The 18,712-nt window shown below is 38.3% G+C and overlaps 1 protein-coding gene across 3 annotated transcripts in view; it reads right to left on the bottom strand.

The window, feature by feature from the left end:
• The window catches only part of gpm6ba (glycoprotein M6Ba), a 60,069-nt gene that overhangs the window by 4,955 nt on the left and 36,402 nt on the right, over positions 1-18,712 (bottom strand). For all 3 annotated transcript variants that reach the window (XM_017710006.2, XM_017710004.2, XM_017710007.2), the window contains exons 2-6: positions 7,239-7,425; positions 6,196-6,352; positions 3,747-3,915; positions 2,104-2,177; positions 1,271-1,336 (exon numbers count right to left, since the gene is read on the bottom strand). In XM_017710006.2, coding sequence (XP_017565495.1) covers positions 1,271-1,336; positions 2,104-2,177; positions 3,747-3,915; positions 6,196-6,352; positions 7,239-7,425 — 653 coding nt within the window. The remainder of the gene's footprint in view (positions 1-1,270; positions 1,337-2,103; positions 2,178-3,746; positions 3,916-6,195; positions 6,353-7,238; positions 7,426-18,712) is intronic.

Raw genomic sequence — 18,712 nt, 5'->3', positions numbered from 1 at the left:
TTGACATTAAATATGTATCATTTCATTGTAAAGTGAAGAAAAAATGGATTCGTTCCCCTGAGGCAACATAATCCATCCATCCATCCATTTTCTAAGCCGCTTCTCCATCAGGGTCGCGGAGGCAACATAATGAAATATGTAAAGTCTGCTTCTTTAGTTGTAAACTGGACCAATGAGGCTAATATAGCTAAAAAGTAATGTAAGCTTATGTTCACCAGCTACTATCATATTGTGGCTTCCGCCAATGGCCGTGCTGCCATTGGGAGCTTAGGAGGTTTGGCCATGCAAAGTGGTTCTCGGAAGGTGCCAAGCTCCCAGCAGAAGAAAGATGGTCGTTTTACCTGTTGTTGTTGTTATGTGTCTTAATGTGTTGCACTTGGGTTGTTAAATTGTGCTGGTGGAGGGTGGGCTTTTGTGTTTGGGTAGCACTGGGCTGCAAAATTCTAGGCTTTGTAAAGACTCGCTGTTGAAGTGCCTGTATCAATAAAGAGCATTTGCCCAGACGCGCAGTGTTTTATGCATCTTCTTCTGCACCGCCGCTACAACATAAAGGCATACATAAATCATCACACCTGCAATCAAACCATGTTAAGTTGTTAAGTGATCTCAAATAGACTTATGTGGTTGCTGACGCTGTCTGACATACGGTTACCAAATAATAGGACAAGAGTATGGAGACATTTCAGGCTTTGCAAGATATTCATGTCTTATTTTTATAGAAACAATATATTACACAGAAGCAGGTCTATTAGAGATTACATAACAACTCAAGATGATTTGAGGCAAATGTGCTATGATTTAGCCATTTATCTTCATGTTAACTTAATCTGATGCTAATTACTGGGTTATAAGCCTTCATTACTTGTTCGCTACATTAGCCTCGTAGCGCCAGTGTATAACTAACACCAAACATTTTCTTAGCTGATGGAATACATGCGAGGAAAACTGTGTAAATGTGATTTTTCATCGAACTGTCCCCTTAAACCCAGTCCTGGGTAAATGAGAGTCCCATTTACTCCAGCACACTGAGCATTATGTAACTATGCAATTACATCATTGAGATAAACAGGAATGGTCTCAAGCAGAGCTGCACTGAATACAACCGAAACATTACAGTAGTCCTAACATGATTCAAAGACCCAAAACACAACACCTAAAATCAGAGCAATGTCATGTGGACAAAAATGGTTTTTGAAAAGGTTTGAAAAGAGTAAATTAAAATATTGTGTTTTTTGGTTTATAAATCATCTTATTAAGACTGGAACCTTACCAGTGCAATCACAGTGGCTCCAGCTCCAGCACACGCAACAATGTACAGATGGTAGGACAAATAGAACTGCAAAGGTAGGAAAGTAAGAAAAGACAGCAGTCATGTTGGAGCTTCATTACACTAAATGATTCAGCGTCTAAAAGTGCTCATGCAGTGCAACATATAAAATATGTGACACGTAATAATTCATTTTTCTAATGTGTCTTTACACAGTTACTGTTTTGTTAGTATTTTTACGGTATGTTTATGAGTAATATATGTACTGTATGTATATGTGTGCAAATGGTTAGGCACCCTGGTCAAATGAAATGTTGATTTTTTGAATGAAGTATATACTCTCTCCAAAGAACACACTTCTATTAAATGCATATTCAAATGCACAGTTCCCGTTTGTTTAACAGACAACATGTGGTCTGTCACACATTAATGGCACATTTTTTATGTTTTCTTCCAACATGTTTAACTATAGAAATTGTACACTATCATTTGCAGAAAATGGCATATTTAAGTTGCTTCCTATAGATGATGTATCTACTTACTTTAACTTAGAAAATCAACAAAATGTCATTTGACCAAGGGTCATTTCAGACTCTTGCACAGTACATGTCCTGTGTTCTGATTGGCTGCTGTGTACTGTGCCTCATTCAATAAGCAGTCTGAACTCAAACATGATCGGTGGACTAACCTGCTGTATGCCACGTGTAAATGTGTTCTGCAGTACTACTGTAAATTCTTATTTCAAAACAAAAACCAAACAGCAACTTTTTGTCTGCCTTATGCTTTACTATAAAGCTTTATACAGTTAAGACAAAGTAAAATGGGTTTAAATTTACCTCACTGGTGTTACAGATGTCAGCCAAGGTTTGTCCACATGCCTTACCAGGATCGGCATTCCAGGGAATGACTCCTGCACAGGACAAAATACTGAACATTACTTTTCATGAAAGCATTTCAAAGGCTTCATTCCAAGAAAAGGAGAATTAACCCCTCTGATTTTTCCTACTCCATTCATCAGAAGTAATCCAAAACAGAGGCACTAACACATTCTTCTTAAATATCAACTTAAAGACTTAAAGAAAAAGGTTATGTTCCTTTCAAAAAAAGTTGTTTTCATTTTTTTGTCTTCCTCTCAAGAGTTTTTTTTTCATAAATTGGAGCTCACCATTAGTTGTAAACTTACTTGGAGCTATAAGAAGCTGCATTCATTCATTTATAAATAATAGCATGAATTACCCCCCTCAGCAGGGAATATCCCAAGTGGAACTGAGGAAGTGTTTAAATTTCCAAACTGGGACTTTCTTATTGTTTTTACCATGGAAAAGCACTGGATACAAGTTCTATACATAGAAGCATTATCATCCTTCCTTTGGAGCAAGGCATTAGGCACGAGAAGAGATACAGTCTTCTGCAAAAGTCTGAAGAAATGGCATGTTTAGATTTTGTAAGAGAAAATAAGTTAACAAATCCATTTATTTGAAGAGTAAATTAAAAAGTGATATATATATATATATATATATATATATATATATATATATTCAGCAAATAAACACAGATTTCCCTGTATGTGCTCACTCATTTTCACAGAAAATGAACAAAACATGCAATTTGACCAGGGGTACCCAAACTTTTGCATACGACTGTGGGTCATGGTCACTCAGTAACAAAGCACAGACTTGAGGGTACCTCCCCTCTACACTCTATAAAGTACAGCCATTATATCTCCAGTCATTATACCTCTAGACGTAAATGTCTATTCACTCCGGATGTGGTCAGGTTTGGACATCAATTCTCAGATATGTCATAAGTTCAGGTCAAGTTCATATTTAAGTTTAGGTTTCTCATAGTCTAGTCTCAACCTCAAACACTCCACAAAGGTAAACGGAGTATCTGATATCTATTATATACTAAGCTAAAATAAAGGTCTGTGGCTGGTCAGTTTACATGTGAGTCAAGTGGCCATTTTCCGGTTGAAGGCCGTTCTTGGCTACATTGAAAAGGAAACCCACCAGGTGCTCTCACAATAGAAATCTGGATTTAACTTGTGTTTATCACTACTTTAATTAAAATGGATGGATTCACCTCATAATTGAGATAGAATTTGTTTGGGCCCACAGTCGGGTTCAGATTCCACAGTCAGTGCTGTGGGTTGGGCCAGTCTCAGAGAAGGTTCTCGGGCTATATTTGAGTTCAGTTCAAAATTTCAGCCTTGTTTAAAATTAGTGTACTGAACCCTTTTAATGATTTTTTGGGGTTATATTTTGGGCTCATGAGGGTACCAGGCTTAGGGACCTTTCTGTATATCCGTTTTTATTTTTTCTCCTTTTACACCAATAACAAGCGCAGGCCTTCAATGTCTTCACTGTTGATCATTCCAAATCACATTTATGCCACAGCGCTGTGGGTGTATTGCTTTTCACTTAATCACTTCTCTCCTACTGTAATATCAACTGCAGTAGAACATTTAGAGCACACTCACCGTACTGCCTCACGTCCACACAGATGTTGTCCACAGAGGTGAGGTTGGCGATGGGAGACTTCATGGCGGCGCACGTGGTCCACATGTTGTAGAAAAGGAAGACAGGCACCGCGGAAAAGCCGAAGATGCCCAGCCATGCCAAGCCCAGGATGTAGGTCAGGAACACAAACTGAGATAAAAACAGAGAGAATGAGTTTATTGTCCATTCATCTGATCATTACAACTGTCTAAATATGTGCACTTGAACATATAGAAGGTACAGTTATTATATATTATATACCCGCAACAGCAAAAGCATGTTTCAATTTATACTAATCATTTCTCACTCATAACTCATTGAAGCAAGCAGAGAAATTCTGTGGAAAGTATTGTTTCTCATTCTTTGTTCTTTTTATGAAATACGAGATATTCTGATTTGAATTTTTGCCAAATTTGACTTTTTTCAACATCAAAAAAAGTAAATTACATTGACTTGAAGCTACAAACTGAAAAGGTGAATATAAATCAAATATAAATTTGTAAAAAGTTTGTAACTAAATTTAAAACAAAGCGAAACAACAGCAATATATCTAGTCCTCTTGTACTGATACAACCATGTGGTCTCAGTAGAGAATCCTTCGTCTGAAATGAATTAATGTAAATTTAATTAATGTAAAATGAATGTTAATCACTGGTTTAGCAAACTAAGGACTATAATGTTGTCATGAACCATCGTTGTCTTAATGCTTATTTGGAATATGACCTAATATGATGGCCTATTTAAGACTAAGGCCTTATCCATGGGATTACAACAGTGGCACATGTGAACTTACACAACCACACACACACACACACACACACACACACACACACACACACACACACATGACTGCAAGGCTTTAAAGACTGATGTTACTGGACATCTGTAGCAATTAAAGGAATTAGGCTACATAGTACTAACTGTGCCAGAACAGTCCTTCGGGGCTGGGCTTGGCCCGCATGTGGACAGTATGTAGTATGTGTATATGTGTGTGTGTTTGTGTGTGTACTAGGGGTGTAAAGAGCACCAGTGCATTGCATGCACAAATATGAAAGTAGCAGTTCATCTGCATCAGTTTTGTGATGTTAGAATCGATTATTTCATTATATTTCTTTAGGATAATATTAGAATTATAAGTACATATTCAATAACATTCTTTATTTTTCGACTGTAAAAATAAAAACAATACAGTAACAAATAATAATAATAACAATTTATGTTTTATGATTTATGTTTTGATTTTGAAGATTTATATTGCACTACTGAGTAAACAGTAGTGTAAATAGCCATTACTGTATATGCTGTCTATATTCTATTACTGTCTGTATTGTTTATTTAAGCAATAGAACACGAGAAGGAGTGTTATCGCGAAATAATATCATGGTTGTGATTCGGTTGTAGATCATCACAGCCGTGATGTTATACTCAATAACACAACCTTGAGTGTTCTACTGCTTTTATACAACAGTTAAATAAATAAAGTAAGAAATAAATAAATTGGGTCATGAACGTGTCATTTAATATGTTTTAATGTTCACAATTTCTGCCGCCAAATTGTAATTCCTTAACAAGCAGCTCATTTCCATGTCAGAGTAATGAACTCCGCCCACTCGCTGCACAGCCAGCAGTTCATTCTCCAGCTCCTTACACTAAATTTCCAAACTGTCATCACCACTGTGCAGCTTTTTCGTTTTTATTGCAGCAGTTTTATGGCTCAGCCTGATTTAGTCAGGCTCTGAAGATCAGACTACACGTTTGGCGAACGGTATTCGGTTCATTTCTGGCTGATTCCAAGTTGTTTAGGTTTTCACAGCTAAACAATCAGTCACAGCTGCCGACTGAAAAGCTGCTCACTGGTGATGACAGTTTGGGAATTTAGTGTCGTCTCATTTTCAGAGTCTGAACAGATCAAATGTCACTCAAACTGTTGGTCAAATGTGATCTTAAAACTATCCATTTCTGTTTGTGGCAAAGTAAGAAGTAAAAACGTTCAAATGGCTTGAGCGTCTCCTACACCTGTCAAACTCGTTTCTTAGCAACAGCGTCTCAGCAGAGTGACACAGTTTTTGTGAAAAACCTGTGATGTTATGGCGAAATATCAGCACGGTTAGAACCAACTTGCGTAGCCAGAACTAACTGTTGTATAAGTGGAATATTCCATTTTTGTCTATGTTGTCTTTATTCCTCTATTGTCTGTTGCCTGTGTTCCTTTGCTGTCTATGTTGTCTATATTTCATTCCTGTCTATATTGTCTATATTCTATATAGTGTGTAAGTTCTACTGTGTATGTGATAAGTATTGTGCATTCAGTGTATCTTTGTTCTAAATCTAATCAAATTTAGAATGAAATAATCTAAGGAAATTTGAGCTTTTATAATGAACTGAGTCTGTGCATGCTTGTGTGTATCTATGTATGTTCTCTACTCGTACCATGGCACTGATGCAGCGGCCGCACACAGTGGTCTTAAATTCGCTGTGCATCTCTTTCACGGCGCTGGTCGTGTAGAAGCCCTCAGCCAACAGGATGATGCCATAGAGGAAGAAGAAAGAGGCGATGCCGTAAATGATGTACTGCAGAATCTGAACACTGCACAGAAAACAAGACAACACAGAAGAGAATGTTATTTAGAGCAATGGTGGGACAGAGAGACAGAGCTGTGTGCTGCATTATGCATAGTCTGTATCCAAAACAAATGCATATAGCCCTAAAGTCAAAAGCAATAACCCATTCCTTCTCCACAGGAACTGAATCTGTCAGAAACAGAAATATCACCACTGTGCTTCAGCAGGGATGTAATGTCTATATGCTTATATTCAGTGACATTTTTTGGAGCACATTACTCACTTCGGTCCATTTTTGACACTAGTACTTGCTCATACATATACAGGCACGTAAGCAAAGGCTGTAGCAGATGGAGAAGCATGATGACACTTGAGCTCAAAACCCAGAACACCGTCTTACTCACCGAGGCGCTCACTTTTTCCCTTTCTCTCCTTTTCCTTTGCTTCACCAGTAGTTATTAAGTACTTACTTACACAAAACATTTAGCTACCACTTTATAATAAGAATACCCTTATAAACAGTTTATAAATGGTTTGAAAATACTTTGTTAATGGTTAGTGTACAAATTCAGGGAAAGGTTATTGTTTAGCTGCTTCACACACAATTTCTTCACACACAATTGTAAGCTTCTGTCTTTTGTAATTATTTATTTATTATATAATATTATATACTATATAAGCATCATATGATAATAATAATAATATAATACGTTAATTTTCAGGAATTTTGACACATTCAGGGGTTTTAAGAGGATAATTAGGGGATCCCGGATTCCACAGGACCCCCTCTATTTTGTACCTTGGTCCTTTCCTATCAACCTCTAGGGGCAGGCAGCAATACTTCACCCCATCACTCACTTCGCAAGCTGTGACACCTCCCACCCCCACTACACAAACCCGCTCACACTTACACATCGATGAGGGTGGCATGGTCTGATGTGATGCGAGAGAAGTGGTTCTCCAGCATAGTCACAGTGCCTGTCAGTGCCACATGCCCACAGCCACAGAACAGCGCCACTCCCGAGAAGCACAGGATGGTGGCCACCAATGAGGCATATGGCACCCCACCCAGACACTTAATGCAGCAGTCCAAGCAACCTGGAGGGGGAAAAAAGAAAAGACTGCATTAGATTTCACTAGGTGTTAATGTAATTTGACTAATGGAGCCAAATACACTGATATGGCTAACAACATACCTATTGTTTATTAAAGGGAAACCTGTAATACATTTTTTGTCGTCTCCTCAGTGAAAAACCTCTCACATCCAAATGGATGGACGGATGGACAGCAGGACAATTTCCAATGAGCCCAGATGTTTGTGCCATATGTGGTCATATGATCACAGAAAACTAAATCGATGGATATGAAAAGCAAGTAAATGCTTGAGAAACTCTTCTAAAGCATCCATTTAATAGGGATTAATATAGATACTTGTGCTATGAGATGCTCTTCAGGATGTAGGCAAACATATGTTTAGATCATGTCAGATATGACTAGCAAGAGGAGAGGACTACACCATCACAACAAGATTCAAAACACAAGCAAACCCCAATGAATAGATATGTCAAAGAACTTCTTTCATTACTATATAGTACCCTTTCTACTAAGAGTGTACAAACAATTTTCAACCTAAGCAATTATGGTGAACAATTTTTTAATGCTATTATATGTCAATTTGCTTGATTTTGGTTTCTTTAAGTCAAACGTGCTGAATACAAAGGATGAAATTATGACCATTTCTGTATTAGTCCTACAGATTCTGCACTTAAATTTCATAGTCTCTGCTTTGGACTTCAGAGCCAAAGCAGAGACTATGAAATTTAAGGGTAGAAACTGAGTGCAGGTCTGGTATCCATATGACTTTCACTGCTGCACCAAGCTTTCCTCCGCATGGTTTAACAATGTAGGTTAGAAGCAGCCAAGCTATTTCTAATTCTCTGGTTCTGGCGGAAGATTCTGGCACCCCCAGAGGTGAAACTCATGTAATCAGTGTTTTGACACCTCATTCTGACAGAATCATGTCAGATCAAATCAGCTGGCTATCCACGAAGAGCAGGGCTTCACACACTAGTCACGCAGTATTAGGCTGACAGTCAGCGCTCTGTAAAATCGCTACAATCATAAGAACTTCTGTCAGTGTGAATCATGTTTTTCACATAGACAGACTGCTAATTAGGAACATTGGATGATCTTCAGCCCTTGTTACTTGCGAGCACGGCTGTGCAATTAACCACATAATCATTAGCTTAGTGTTACATGACCTCTGCAGTTTGCTAACTGTGAAAAGTTTCCATTCAGCAGCATTTACAGTAGTACACTAGCTGCAAAGAGAATTCCTAGCAATTGCCATATATATTTTCTTGAGTCATTGCACACTCTGATGAAGACTGTCAGCAAGCATAGCACTGAATGGAAACCACTAAACCGGGCCAATATTTACATGTACGGCGTTTAGCCGACATGCTTCTCCACAGCGACTTACAAAAGTGCTTTGTTGTGCAGTTAGAGGCTGTATACCAGCTAGTACAAACAGTCAGAAGTACTCTTCAGGTAAGATGCTGCCAGAAACAAGAGTCAGTGCTGAAGACAGATGAGTAACACTTAACTTGAAAAATGCTTTTAAACACTTTTGAAGTGGTTCTAAATAGTACCTAAGAAGGGTTGAAAATAACCTTTACCATTACTATAGAACCCATTAAGCTAAGAGTGTGCAAAGTATTTTTAACCTAAACAAGTTGTGAAAACAATTTTGAATGTTATTTTCTGTTCATTTGTCTGCTTGATATTGGTTCTTTTGAGTTAAATGCGCTGAATGAAAAGATGAAAGTATTACAAAATGTAATGAACACATTCCATACATTCAGATTTTATAGGAGGCCACTGATTGGCAGTGTGGAAGCTCACTGATAGGTGGCGTGGTTAGAAAGAGGGGAATAACTAAAGCCAGGAAAATCTTTTTCAAAAAGGTTCTATATAGCACCAAAAAGAGCTATTCTATTGTTACAAGCTTTATGTTGTTATAATATGAGAACCTTTTTTGGTGCTATATAAAATCCTTTTCAAAAAGGCTCTATATAGAACCATTTACAGCACATTCTCCATCAGTATTTCCAGAGTTATCTCATACTCCATGACTTCTTTTATTGTAATGCAGACCTACCTGCAGGTCCCAAAATACCTCATACTGCTAGGACTGGGCGATATGGTAAAAATATTATATTGTGATTCTTTAAGACATTTTCATGATACACAATATGTATCATGAGGTTTATTAAGATCCAACAGGCAAAATAGAACATGTAGTGTTGTATAATACAGTAGTAAAAATACTGAAACAAACCTACAGCTATATTTTTATTCAATGATTCACAAACTGTACTTCACTACATCCAATTAAAAGGACTAATTACACTCACTTATTAATGAAACATGCAGTTGGGAAGTGTTTTTAAGTATATAATTCGTCATGAAATGATGCCCACCCTTACTGCAATTAGTTAACTGACAAATTATACATCAAAGCCAATCATCTTGATCAGCTTTATTATATTCACCAATTTCTTTATCTTGCAGCTTTGAGCTATTTACAAGGCAGAGCATTTTTCTACATGTGCTGAGAAATAAGAGAACACCCTAATTGATATGCGTCCTAACAACAATGTGACCACAATGACACTGGTCACAGTGACATTGCAAACCAAGCTGAAGTCCTTTAAACCAAACTGAAGACCACAAAGCCGCCTTCGTTCTGCCTAATTGGTTCTTGGCTTGAAAGTATGCTTCTAGCAAAACATAATTGGTATAGAATTACTACATTTACCTTATGTGGAGGTTCTATGAACTAATAGGAACCAACCAATAAAATGTTTTTCAGGGAGCTACAATGGGTTCTTCTAAGGCATCGCTCTAAAGAACCTTTTTTGCAACTTTTTTATTTTTAGAAGTGGACATTTCTAAAACTTCTCACTCAAAACTTTTCAAACTCACACTTGACGGGACCCCAAGGAACGTTAAATATGGAATGAGTGGTGCTGTTTCACTGTCCGCTTGTGCTTTTTCCCTGCCTTTTATCTTCCAGTAGATACACATGTGCAAAAGAATCCAAACAGCCCTTCTAACAGGGAATTAATCACCACTGGAAATTCTTTTTAGTCTTGGCTTAATCTGGGTCTCGGCCATAGTGTACATTAACTAGTCTCCTAGGGCCAGACATGGTCTTCTTCTTCTTCTCCTTCTCTCGGCTGCTCCCTTTAGGGGTCGCCACAGCGGATCATCTGCCTCCATCTTGCCCTATCTACGGCCTCCTCTACTTTTACACCAATCTTCTCCAAGTCCACTCCACTTTATCTCCAAACTGCTCCACCTTCATTGTCCCTCTGATCTGCTCATTTCTAATCTTGTCCATCCTTGTCACTCCCAACGAAAATCTCAGCATCTTCATCTCCGCCACCTCCAGCTCAGCCTCCTGTCTTTTAGACAGAGGCACAGTCTCCAAACCATACATCATAGCAGGACGCACTACTGTCGTGTAAACCTTCCCTTTCACTCTTGCTGCTATCCTTCTGTCACACATCAGCCTTGACACCCGTCTCCAACCACTCCATCCTGCCTGCACCCTCTTCTTCACCTCTTTTCTACACTGTCCATTGCAATACACATCGGCAGAGAACTTATTAAAGTTTTCAGTGTTAACAAAAGTATGCCCACCTTTAAAAAAATTCCTGGGTTGTTTTAATGTCCGGAGAATAATTCTCCCTACCAAGAGGTTTATTTTTACCACATGTAATATGTTCTCTGCACATACAACCTTTCAGTCATGCTAACTTACATTACAACCATGTGCTAACGACAAGGGTGCTGTCTGTTGGATAATGTTAATGAGCGCACCATCGTCCTTCTCAAGGTGCTGGATTGTTTTCCCACCCACATTTAGCCTGAAATGTTGTATGTTTCATCACGAGAACACATCTGGCCCTACATTTTGACCAAAGGCTCTGGTAATGGGTTTTCTCATTCTTCATAAAAAATGCACAAATCATTTTGTCAATTTCTTTTGTCATCACAAAACTTTTTTTTCAGAAGTCCTTAACTGGTTGGATCAGATGCATTAACGTGAACCAAAGCGGGCATGGCTTGTTAGTTTCAAGTTGGAACTAAAGACTGGAGAAAAGTAGATCTCCCGAAGGAGATTAGATGACCGCTGCTTTACAGGAACTGCAGAACTGCATACAGATTCATTACAACACATTGCCATTGTACCCTTAGATGACCACTGTAACAAATTAGGTTAACAACAGCTTACAAAGCAAATTTCAGGAGCACAAAAAGAAGCTTACGCACATTCTGACAGTAGGAGAAGCTTTACTTTTCCCTTCATACCCTGATGGTAATTCAGAGAGGCCAGTAAGCAGAACAAAGCCGAGAACCATAACTAATCCAGGAGAAAACACAGACGTAAAGGTCAGCCCTTGAAAGCTCCGAGCCCTATGACCCGCTCATCCCATTAGCGATGCTAATTTATTTTTACAGTGCATAGGGCTGCCCTGAATATACATAACCATCTGTTCCCTTTAATGCATTCTAAAGTGATGTGCTGCAGTCAGCATGGGCCATTTACAGACAAAGATAAAACACCATCTGATACATTAACCAGTCGATTTAGGTAATCATATGACAGCAATTCAAAAGAATAATAGTTTCAGATACATCATGACTAGTTGGATTAGGAGTTTGGAGGGATAGAGGGATGTGCACAGAGGTGACAGGGTGTCTTAGCGTTGGTGAGTGAGCGTTAGGAAAGGTGAGAGGGACAGAATGGAGACAAAAGAGGGGAGATACATCCTCTATGAGCATTTAAAACCTTATATAATAGCAGTTAAAAATAGCTGTTCACATACACACAGCGAGTGAGGGGGAAAAGGGCGTTACGACTGCACGCTCGTGTGTTCCATTTTGCTGTTTCCATGGTAACCCTTTTCAATCAGTATCCTTAGCACTTCCTAATTGCAGCAGTGTGAATGAGCTCTGGAAAGTGGCATTTTCCTTTTGTCAGGAAATCCTTTATTGTACGGTCAAAAAAATGATCAGAAGAATGACATTAGCTTTGTGCTTTGGGTAGAAGGCAGCTGAAGTCTTTGTTCAAACAACAAGAACAGCAAAGACTAATGCTGCATCAGGCTAGGGGCAGTACCTACAGTGACCAAGCCATTCAAATGGCTCTCAGACCCTGAGATTTCAGAGAATTTTGGTAAATAAAACAAGGAACAACATGAACATCAGCAGGGATAAAACATCAAATTCAATTCCGGAGCCTTGCATGTTTGTCAAATATTAAAATGTATCGCTGTTGTCAGAACAAAACCTTGTATCTCCAAAATGATAACTTTACAGGAGAAAAAAAACTTTGAACTTTTTATGTGAGTCAATGGAAAAAATATAAAATAAAAAATATATAATTAAAAAATAAGCAAGAGAAGTAACAGTAAATGGCAGGTTTCAATGTCATGTCTCCTACATCCATCAGGGCACAGTGAACGTAAATGACCAAAGTCACATGGTATTGGTTGGAACCAGCGAGACTGTCGTCAAAAAAGGTGCCCAGGCCTATTTCAACGTATGTCTGAGAATGTCTTTTCTATAAAATCCTCATGCTAGCAATATCCCAATAGCTTTAGACATTCAAATGGACATTTTCTGCATTCAAAAGTGCATTTTTTTTTATTTGGAAAAAATGTATTTTGTTGTGACAGCCCTACTAAGCAATTAATGGCAATAAAATCTTTTTAAAACTCATATCCTGTATTTTTCTTGTACTTTTTCCCTGATGTCCTCTTATACAGTATGTGTGATTTTATATATCAAAAATATAAATTTTTCTATGACAACTTTTCAATGTCTTATTACGTGTTTTATGCCTTTTTCATTACCGTGCCTTTAAAGCTGCTGTATGTAAATGAGCTCTGTACCGATTGGCTGCCCTCATTCCAAAAGCAGCCCAAGCTAAAACACTCTTTATAACATTAGTGTGAATGGGTGGAGCTAAACTGCTGTAGGCTGTATAAGCAGATATACAAACGACAATGTAAAAACAATAAACTTAATACAGGCTGTTGACTGTGGAGTGAATGGTACATACTACATATGTTTACACATCAAACTATTTCTTCTTTCAAAAATTCAGTTTTCCATGATATGGGTCTGTATACTGTTTATACTGACATGTGTGAATGATCCCCTCAAACTAATATCATAACGGTTTAGTGGAGATTCCAATAGAGTCAGCTCAGTTTGGGCAAAAAGTCAGAATATCATTCGTCTCAAAGTTTGGATAAAGAAAATGTGACAGGAAAGAGTTAAATCTATGAGGCAGTGGGTGCTAAGTGAGGAGCAGAAGCTCTCAGGTGAGCAGTTGCATAAGAGCACAGAGAACATTGCATAATGGATCTATCCCATTAATGCTAATGAAATAATGAGGCAAACACAGAAGTGCCAGGGACACTAGCTGTCTCACTACACACACTCCAGCAGAGGCCTGAGAGCTAACAGTGGTTGTAGGGTTAGCAGTAACACTGATTCAAGCCTCGTCCACACAGATCTGGATATCTTTAAAAACATAGGTTTTGTCCTTCATTTTCAAAAAACTCTTCATCCACACCAGCACCATTTTCATGTCGACATGAGAACTCAATTTGAAAGCCCTCACATGAGCTTGTCAGTCCAGTAGGAAGAGATAATACCCCATAACATCTGATCTCCACCACAATAAGAACAGCACAACATAATACAGCCAATGGAGTCTAATCAGAGAGATACACGAAGCCCAGAGCCACCATATCAAAATATTTCGGGGAACACAGTCACGTGGTTTTGGTGAGTGGTAGGGGGTAGTTATTGCCCACTTTAGCAGACAACAGAGAGTTGAGCCCCATTCTCACACGCAGGAAATTTTGCCCGTTTCACCAAACTCACACACAAAGATCGCCATGAAGTTGAGGCTATTTTTGTGATTGTTAGGATTTTGGTCTTGTGAGTATTTTCAGTCAAAGCATCTTCTTAAGAGCTGATTTTAGACAGATTTTAGACAGGTAAGAGTCTTTCTGTTGCCCTGAGAGATGTGAGTGGGGTGAAAACGTGCTAACGTGCGTCTTTCTGTTGCCCTGAGAGATGTGAGTGGGGTGAAAACGTGCTAACTTGCTAACTCTGCCCGAGGAAGTGAAATTGGCCTGCAGACCACCAGACTTCCATAATTCAATATTTTACACAGATTCAAAGCCTGGTTTTTGCAGGAAAATGATATTGCCATGGGCACGATTTTTACTAGCTTTTTCTAGAATGATCAAGTTAACATTTGCAGTCAAGGTGACGCCCCAGTTACAAGAACTGAGCGTTGTACATTCTAATGTCTTTGTCTAAAGTATAATTAGAAAAATAAAGCCAATTATAAACATGCTCATAACTCCTAAATAACCTCTAAATTGCTGAGCACACAGAAGCAACCCAGCAACATCAGTCATTATTTCAGACAAAGTAAATGAAAGCAAGTTAGATAGCCTAACTATCTGCCTGTCCTAAATTTGCACAACTCCACATTTGCAACCCCTTTTCACAGTAGCCATTAAATGCAACTCCACCTGTGTGAGATGTCCCTTAGTTGAATGAACTGTTTCTTGCAATTTTTGTGGCAGTTGTATACGAGATTTAGATATGAAGGCAGCTACAGTTGTCTGTTTTTTCTCAGCGTGGCTGTCTTTGTGGTGTGTTATGACTTGTTTTTAGAGCAGGTGGGCTCTCAATGCCCCCCCGCTTCATTCTTTATTGCTCACTAGCAGCTCATCACAGATTCAAAACATTTCACACACAGAGAGCCAACACTTCTATTTGATTGTATTAATTACAAATATCCAAGTTGATTTCCATTCTGCGGGTGGAATGGCCACTAGGGGGCCTGCAGAGAGAGGCTATTTATGTGACACTTATGTTGAACTGCGGCATATATTTGGCCCAGTTGTGCTTCAGTGCTGTATTTGAGAAAAGGTACGTTTAGTGTGGTCTTGTTCACTGCGTTTTTGCACGTTTGAAAAATGGGACACGCTTGAATGCTTAGCGGAAAGAGTGCAAATGTACAAACACATACACAACACCAAAAGTGTGAACTTTGGAATGGGGGTTCCATTCTGTAGACCATCTTTACAAGACCCCTAAAGGGCATGTGTGGAAAAGCCTGCACTGTCCCTCATTCATCTGCAATGAAAGTGCATTAATGGGGTGGAGACACACAGGAGAGGACAGGGCTGCTTCCAGCTGTAAAAGGAAATCAATGAGCTATTCATTAAAGCTGAATTCAGGGGCCAGAGAGTGCCCAACTCATCTCTCTCTCTCTCTCTCTCTCTCTCTCTCTCTCCCTCTGTTTATTCCTCTGGGTATTTATTATCTCAGTCGTGAAATATTACAACCCCAGACAGTCAACACAGTAATGAATAAGGCCCAACAATTCGATGAGTGTTGTTACTCAGCTCTGTTTTGTTTTTTGTTTTTTTAACACTGGGTTTTCCTGCATGCTACTGCAAACATGTGTGATTTAAATTGATGGCAGATGTACACTGCAGCACTGGGTGCACCTGAGGGCTCTGTAGGGGAAAATTTGAACCTTTTTTGAAGTGGCTTGCCATACTTAAACAGCAGGCGCACTAAGCTCTAAAATGTTACTGCCCCTGCTGATGTAGCTGAGATTAACACCACCATTAACCTGAACCCTAATATGGGAACGTTCTAGGAAAGCACGGCAGCAAATAAAACAAACTAAAGCAGCTTTTAAAACGTCTCTCTGTCTTGCTACAGCTAAAAAGGATTGGAGCCAATGAGAAGGCGGACTGAGAGATCACGGTGTTCCTGGTTAAGCGAAGAGGTCAAGCCTTCAGCTCCAGCCCTCATCCAGCGTGCACTGCGTTTAATTAGTGTTTAGTCCAGGCCTGTGCCAGGCTAGCCAGGTCAGCTCATTCTACACTGGTTAACGTGGGCGCACTAGCGGCAAGGGGAAGCAGGAGGCTTGCGAGCAGAGCAGACCTAGATGGGCATTGATACGGAATTGCTCATTTCCTCCCCCATCACCTCAGTCTCGGATGCGGCCACTGCTGCGGTCATATGCGCAAGAGGCCCATGGACTGCAGAACGTATTTTTGATACCTGGCTGTCACTCATTGTAGCTTTTTCGACTTTCAGGATAACATTAATGTTTATTTTGATTCCATGATCCTGTGATTTTGCCAGACTTGCAGAATTAAACTAATTACAAAGAAGGAAAGAGCAGTCAAAGTTCATCATTGCATGTATTGTGATTGAGGAAGAGCCTGTAAGTTACACTGTGCCTCTATGTTCTGGCACAGAATTTAGGCTAATAAAATCCTTCCAATTCATGTATCAGTCTGATGTTTCTCAACATACTGTCATAAGCATATTCAAGATGTATGTAAGATATATGTAAGATTCTTTAACATTTAAGAACATTTTTTAAACATTTTAAAGATTTTTTTTACTCGTTTGAAGTAATTTCACATAGTAAACTTGTCTTGTTCCATGCTTCAGTCGAGCAAAGTTATCTGCCATTGGAATAATGATAAAAATTCCACTAGATAAAATTACTTAAAACTAGTAAAAACATCTAGAAATCAGTTAGCAAAAATAAAATATCATACTCAAAGGCACTTCCACAATATGCAATATGTTTCATTTCATTTTTCTGAGGTTTAATGCACTGCACAGACCCATTACGATCGTTTTAGCTCATGATTTCTAAATGCGATTAACAATTTTATTGCCTTTTGTCGTCTTTTTTAATGTTTATTGAATGCAACTATTAAGGTAATTAATTTAGTAATTAATACATTTATTTCAGTTTATTAAGGTGTTTTGTACACAAACATAAAAGAGAAAATAATAATAATAATAATAACAGGTAACGCAAAATAAAAGGAAAAATTATCGGTATAAATTAATTAACATTATAATCAATATAATGACCGAAAAGATGTCGTCTGAAGCTACAGCTTATTCTGACTACCCTTTATAAATCATGTACAAGCCTACATTTAAACAATACAGAGTAATATCAAAACAGAAAGAAAATCAAACATTCAGAACATTTCATGCATAATAATGATCATTCCTCAGTTTTATAAGTGCTTACAGATCCCTCATCACAATTATTCCACAAACATACCCCTTTGACAGATATACATCTATTTTTTAAATTTGGCCTTGCTACTGGTTTTTTTAAATATATGTGTTCCCTTTAGTCCATATCTGCTCTCTTTACCTGCTTCTGAATACAGTTTGGTAGTAAAGTGAAAGTCGACTAGCTCACTGAATTTTAATGCATGTAATTTAATAAATAGTTTCTTGGTTGGGCCATAAAAGTCTGATCAACTTATAATTCTTTCTTCTGTGGCATGAAAACAGGCTTGGTGTTAGTTTTGTATGTGTTTCTCCAGACCTCCGCTCAGTAGGTCATGTATGGAACTATGAAGGAACAGTATATAGAGTGAATTTTATAAAAGATTATAAAATCTTTAGTTTTATATAATACAGCAATAGTTTTAGACATTTTTGTTTTTACATTATTTTTGTGCTGTTTCCGATATAAGTTATGATCAATTATCACACCCAGATATTTGTTTTCATAGACCCTTTCTATTTCAACATCAAGGTACAAGCCTAAAGAAGCCACCTTAGCTGATTAGCTATCATGCTTCCTAGCTGTTAACTCGGCAGCGCTCAGTTGATGACAGACTCGAACTCCAACTGAAAACCCTCTAAAGGTGTTACAGTGCCTGTCAGATGTTTTCTAATATCTAAATCTAAATAATAAAAATAATAAAAATCTAATATCTAATTTCTAAATATTGTTACATGATCGGTTATGGCAATCTCACACACACACACACACACACACACACACACACACACACACACACACACACACACATATGCATCTTTTATGCCGCTTCTCCTTCTGGGTCACTCGGGGTGTTGGAGCTTATTCCAGCTGCCATTGGGTGGAAGGCAGGATACACCCTGGACAGGTCACTAATCCATCACAGGGCATGATCATGGCAATGGTACACATAAATATCACCTACCACACTTTTTACCACAATATTCTTACAACAATCTGCAATAATATTAGATAGAAATATGTATAGAAATATGTACAGAATATAACAGAAATAACTACACTTAAGACGTTAAGAAAAGAATTTTTGCAGTAAGGGTGCAGTTTCTAACTTGAAGATGCAAAGCTGGACGTAAATATGTTTCTCAGAAATAAATAAAATGATCCTTCACGTTGAAAGTATACACAGTCACAATCATCCACAGATTAATCTGATTG

The sequence above is a fragment of the Pygocentrus nattereri genome, chromosome 12 (assembly GCF_015220715.1).
Source record: "Pygocentrus nattereri isolate fPygNat1 chromosome 12, fPygNat1.pri, whole genome shotgun sequence".
NCBI lineage: Eukaryota > Metazoa > Chordata > Actinopteri > Characiformes > Serrasalmidae > Pygocentrus > Pygocentrus nattereri.
Note: the sequence above shows the minus strand (reverse complement) of the source record. Positions and strands in the feature narration are given on the sequence as shown.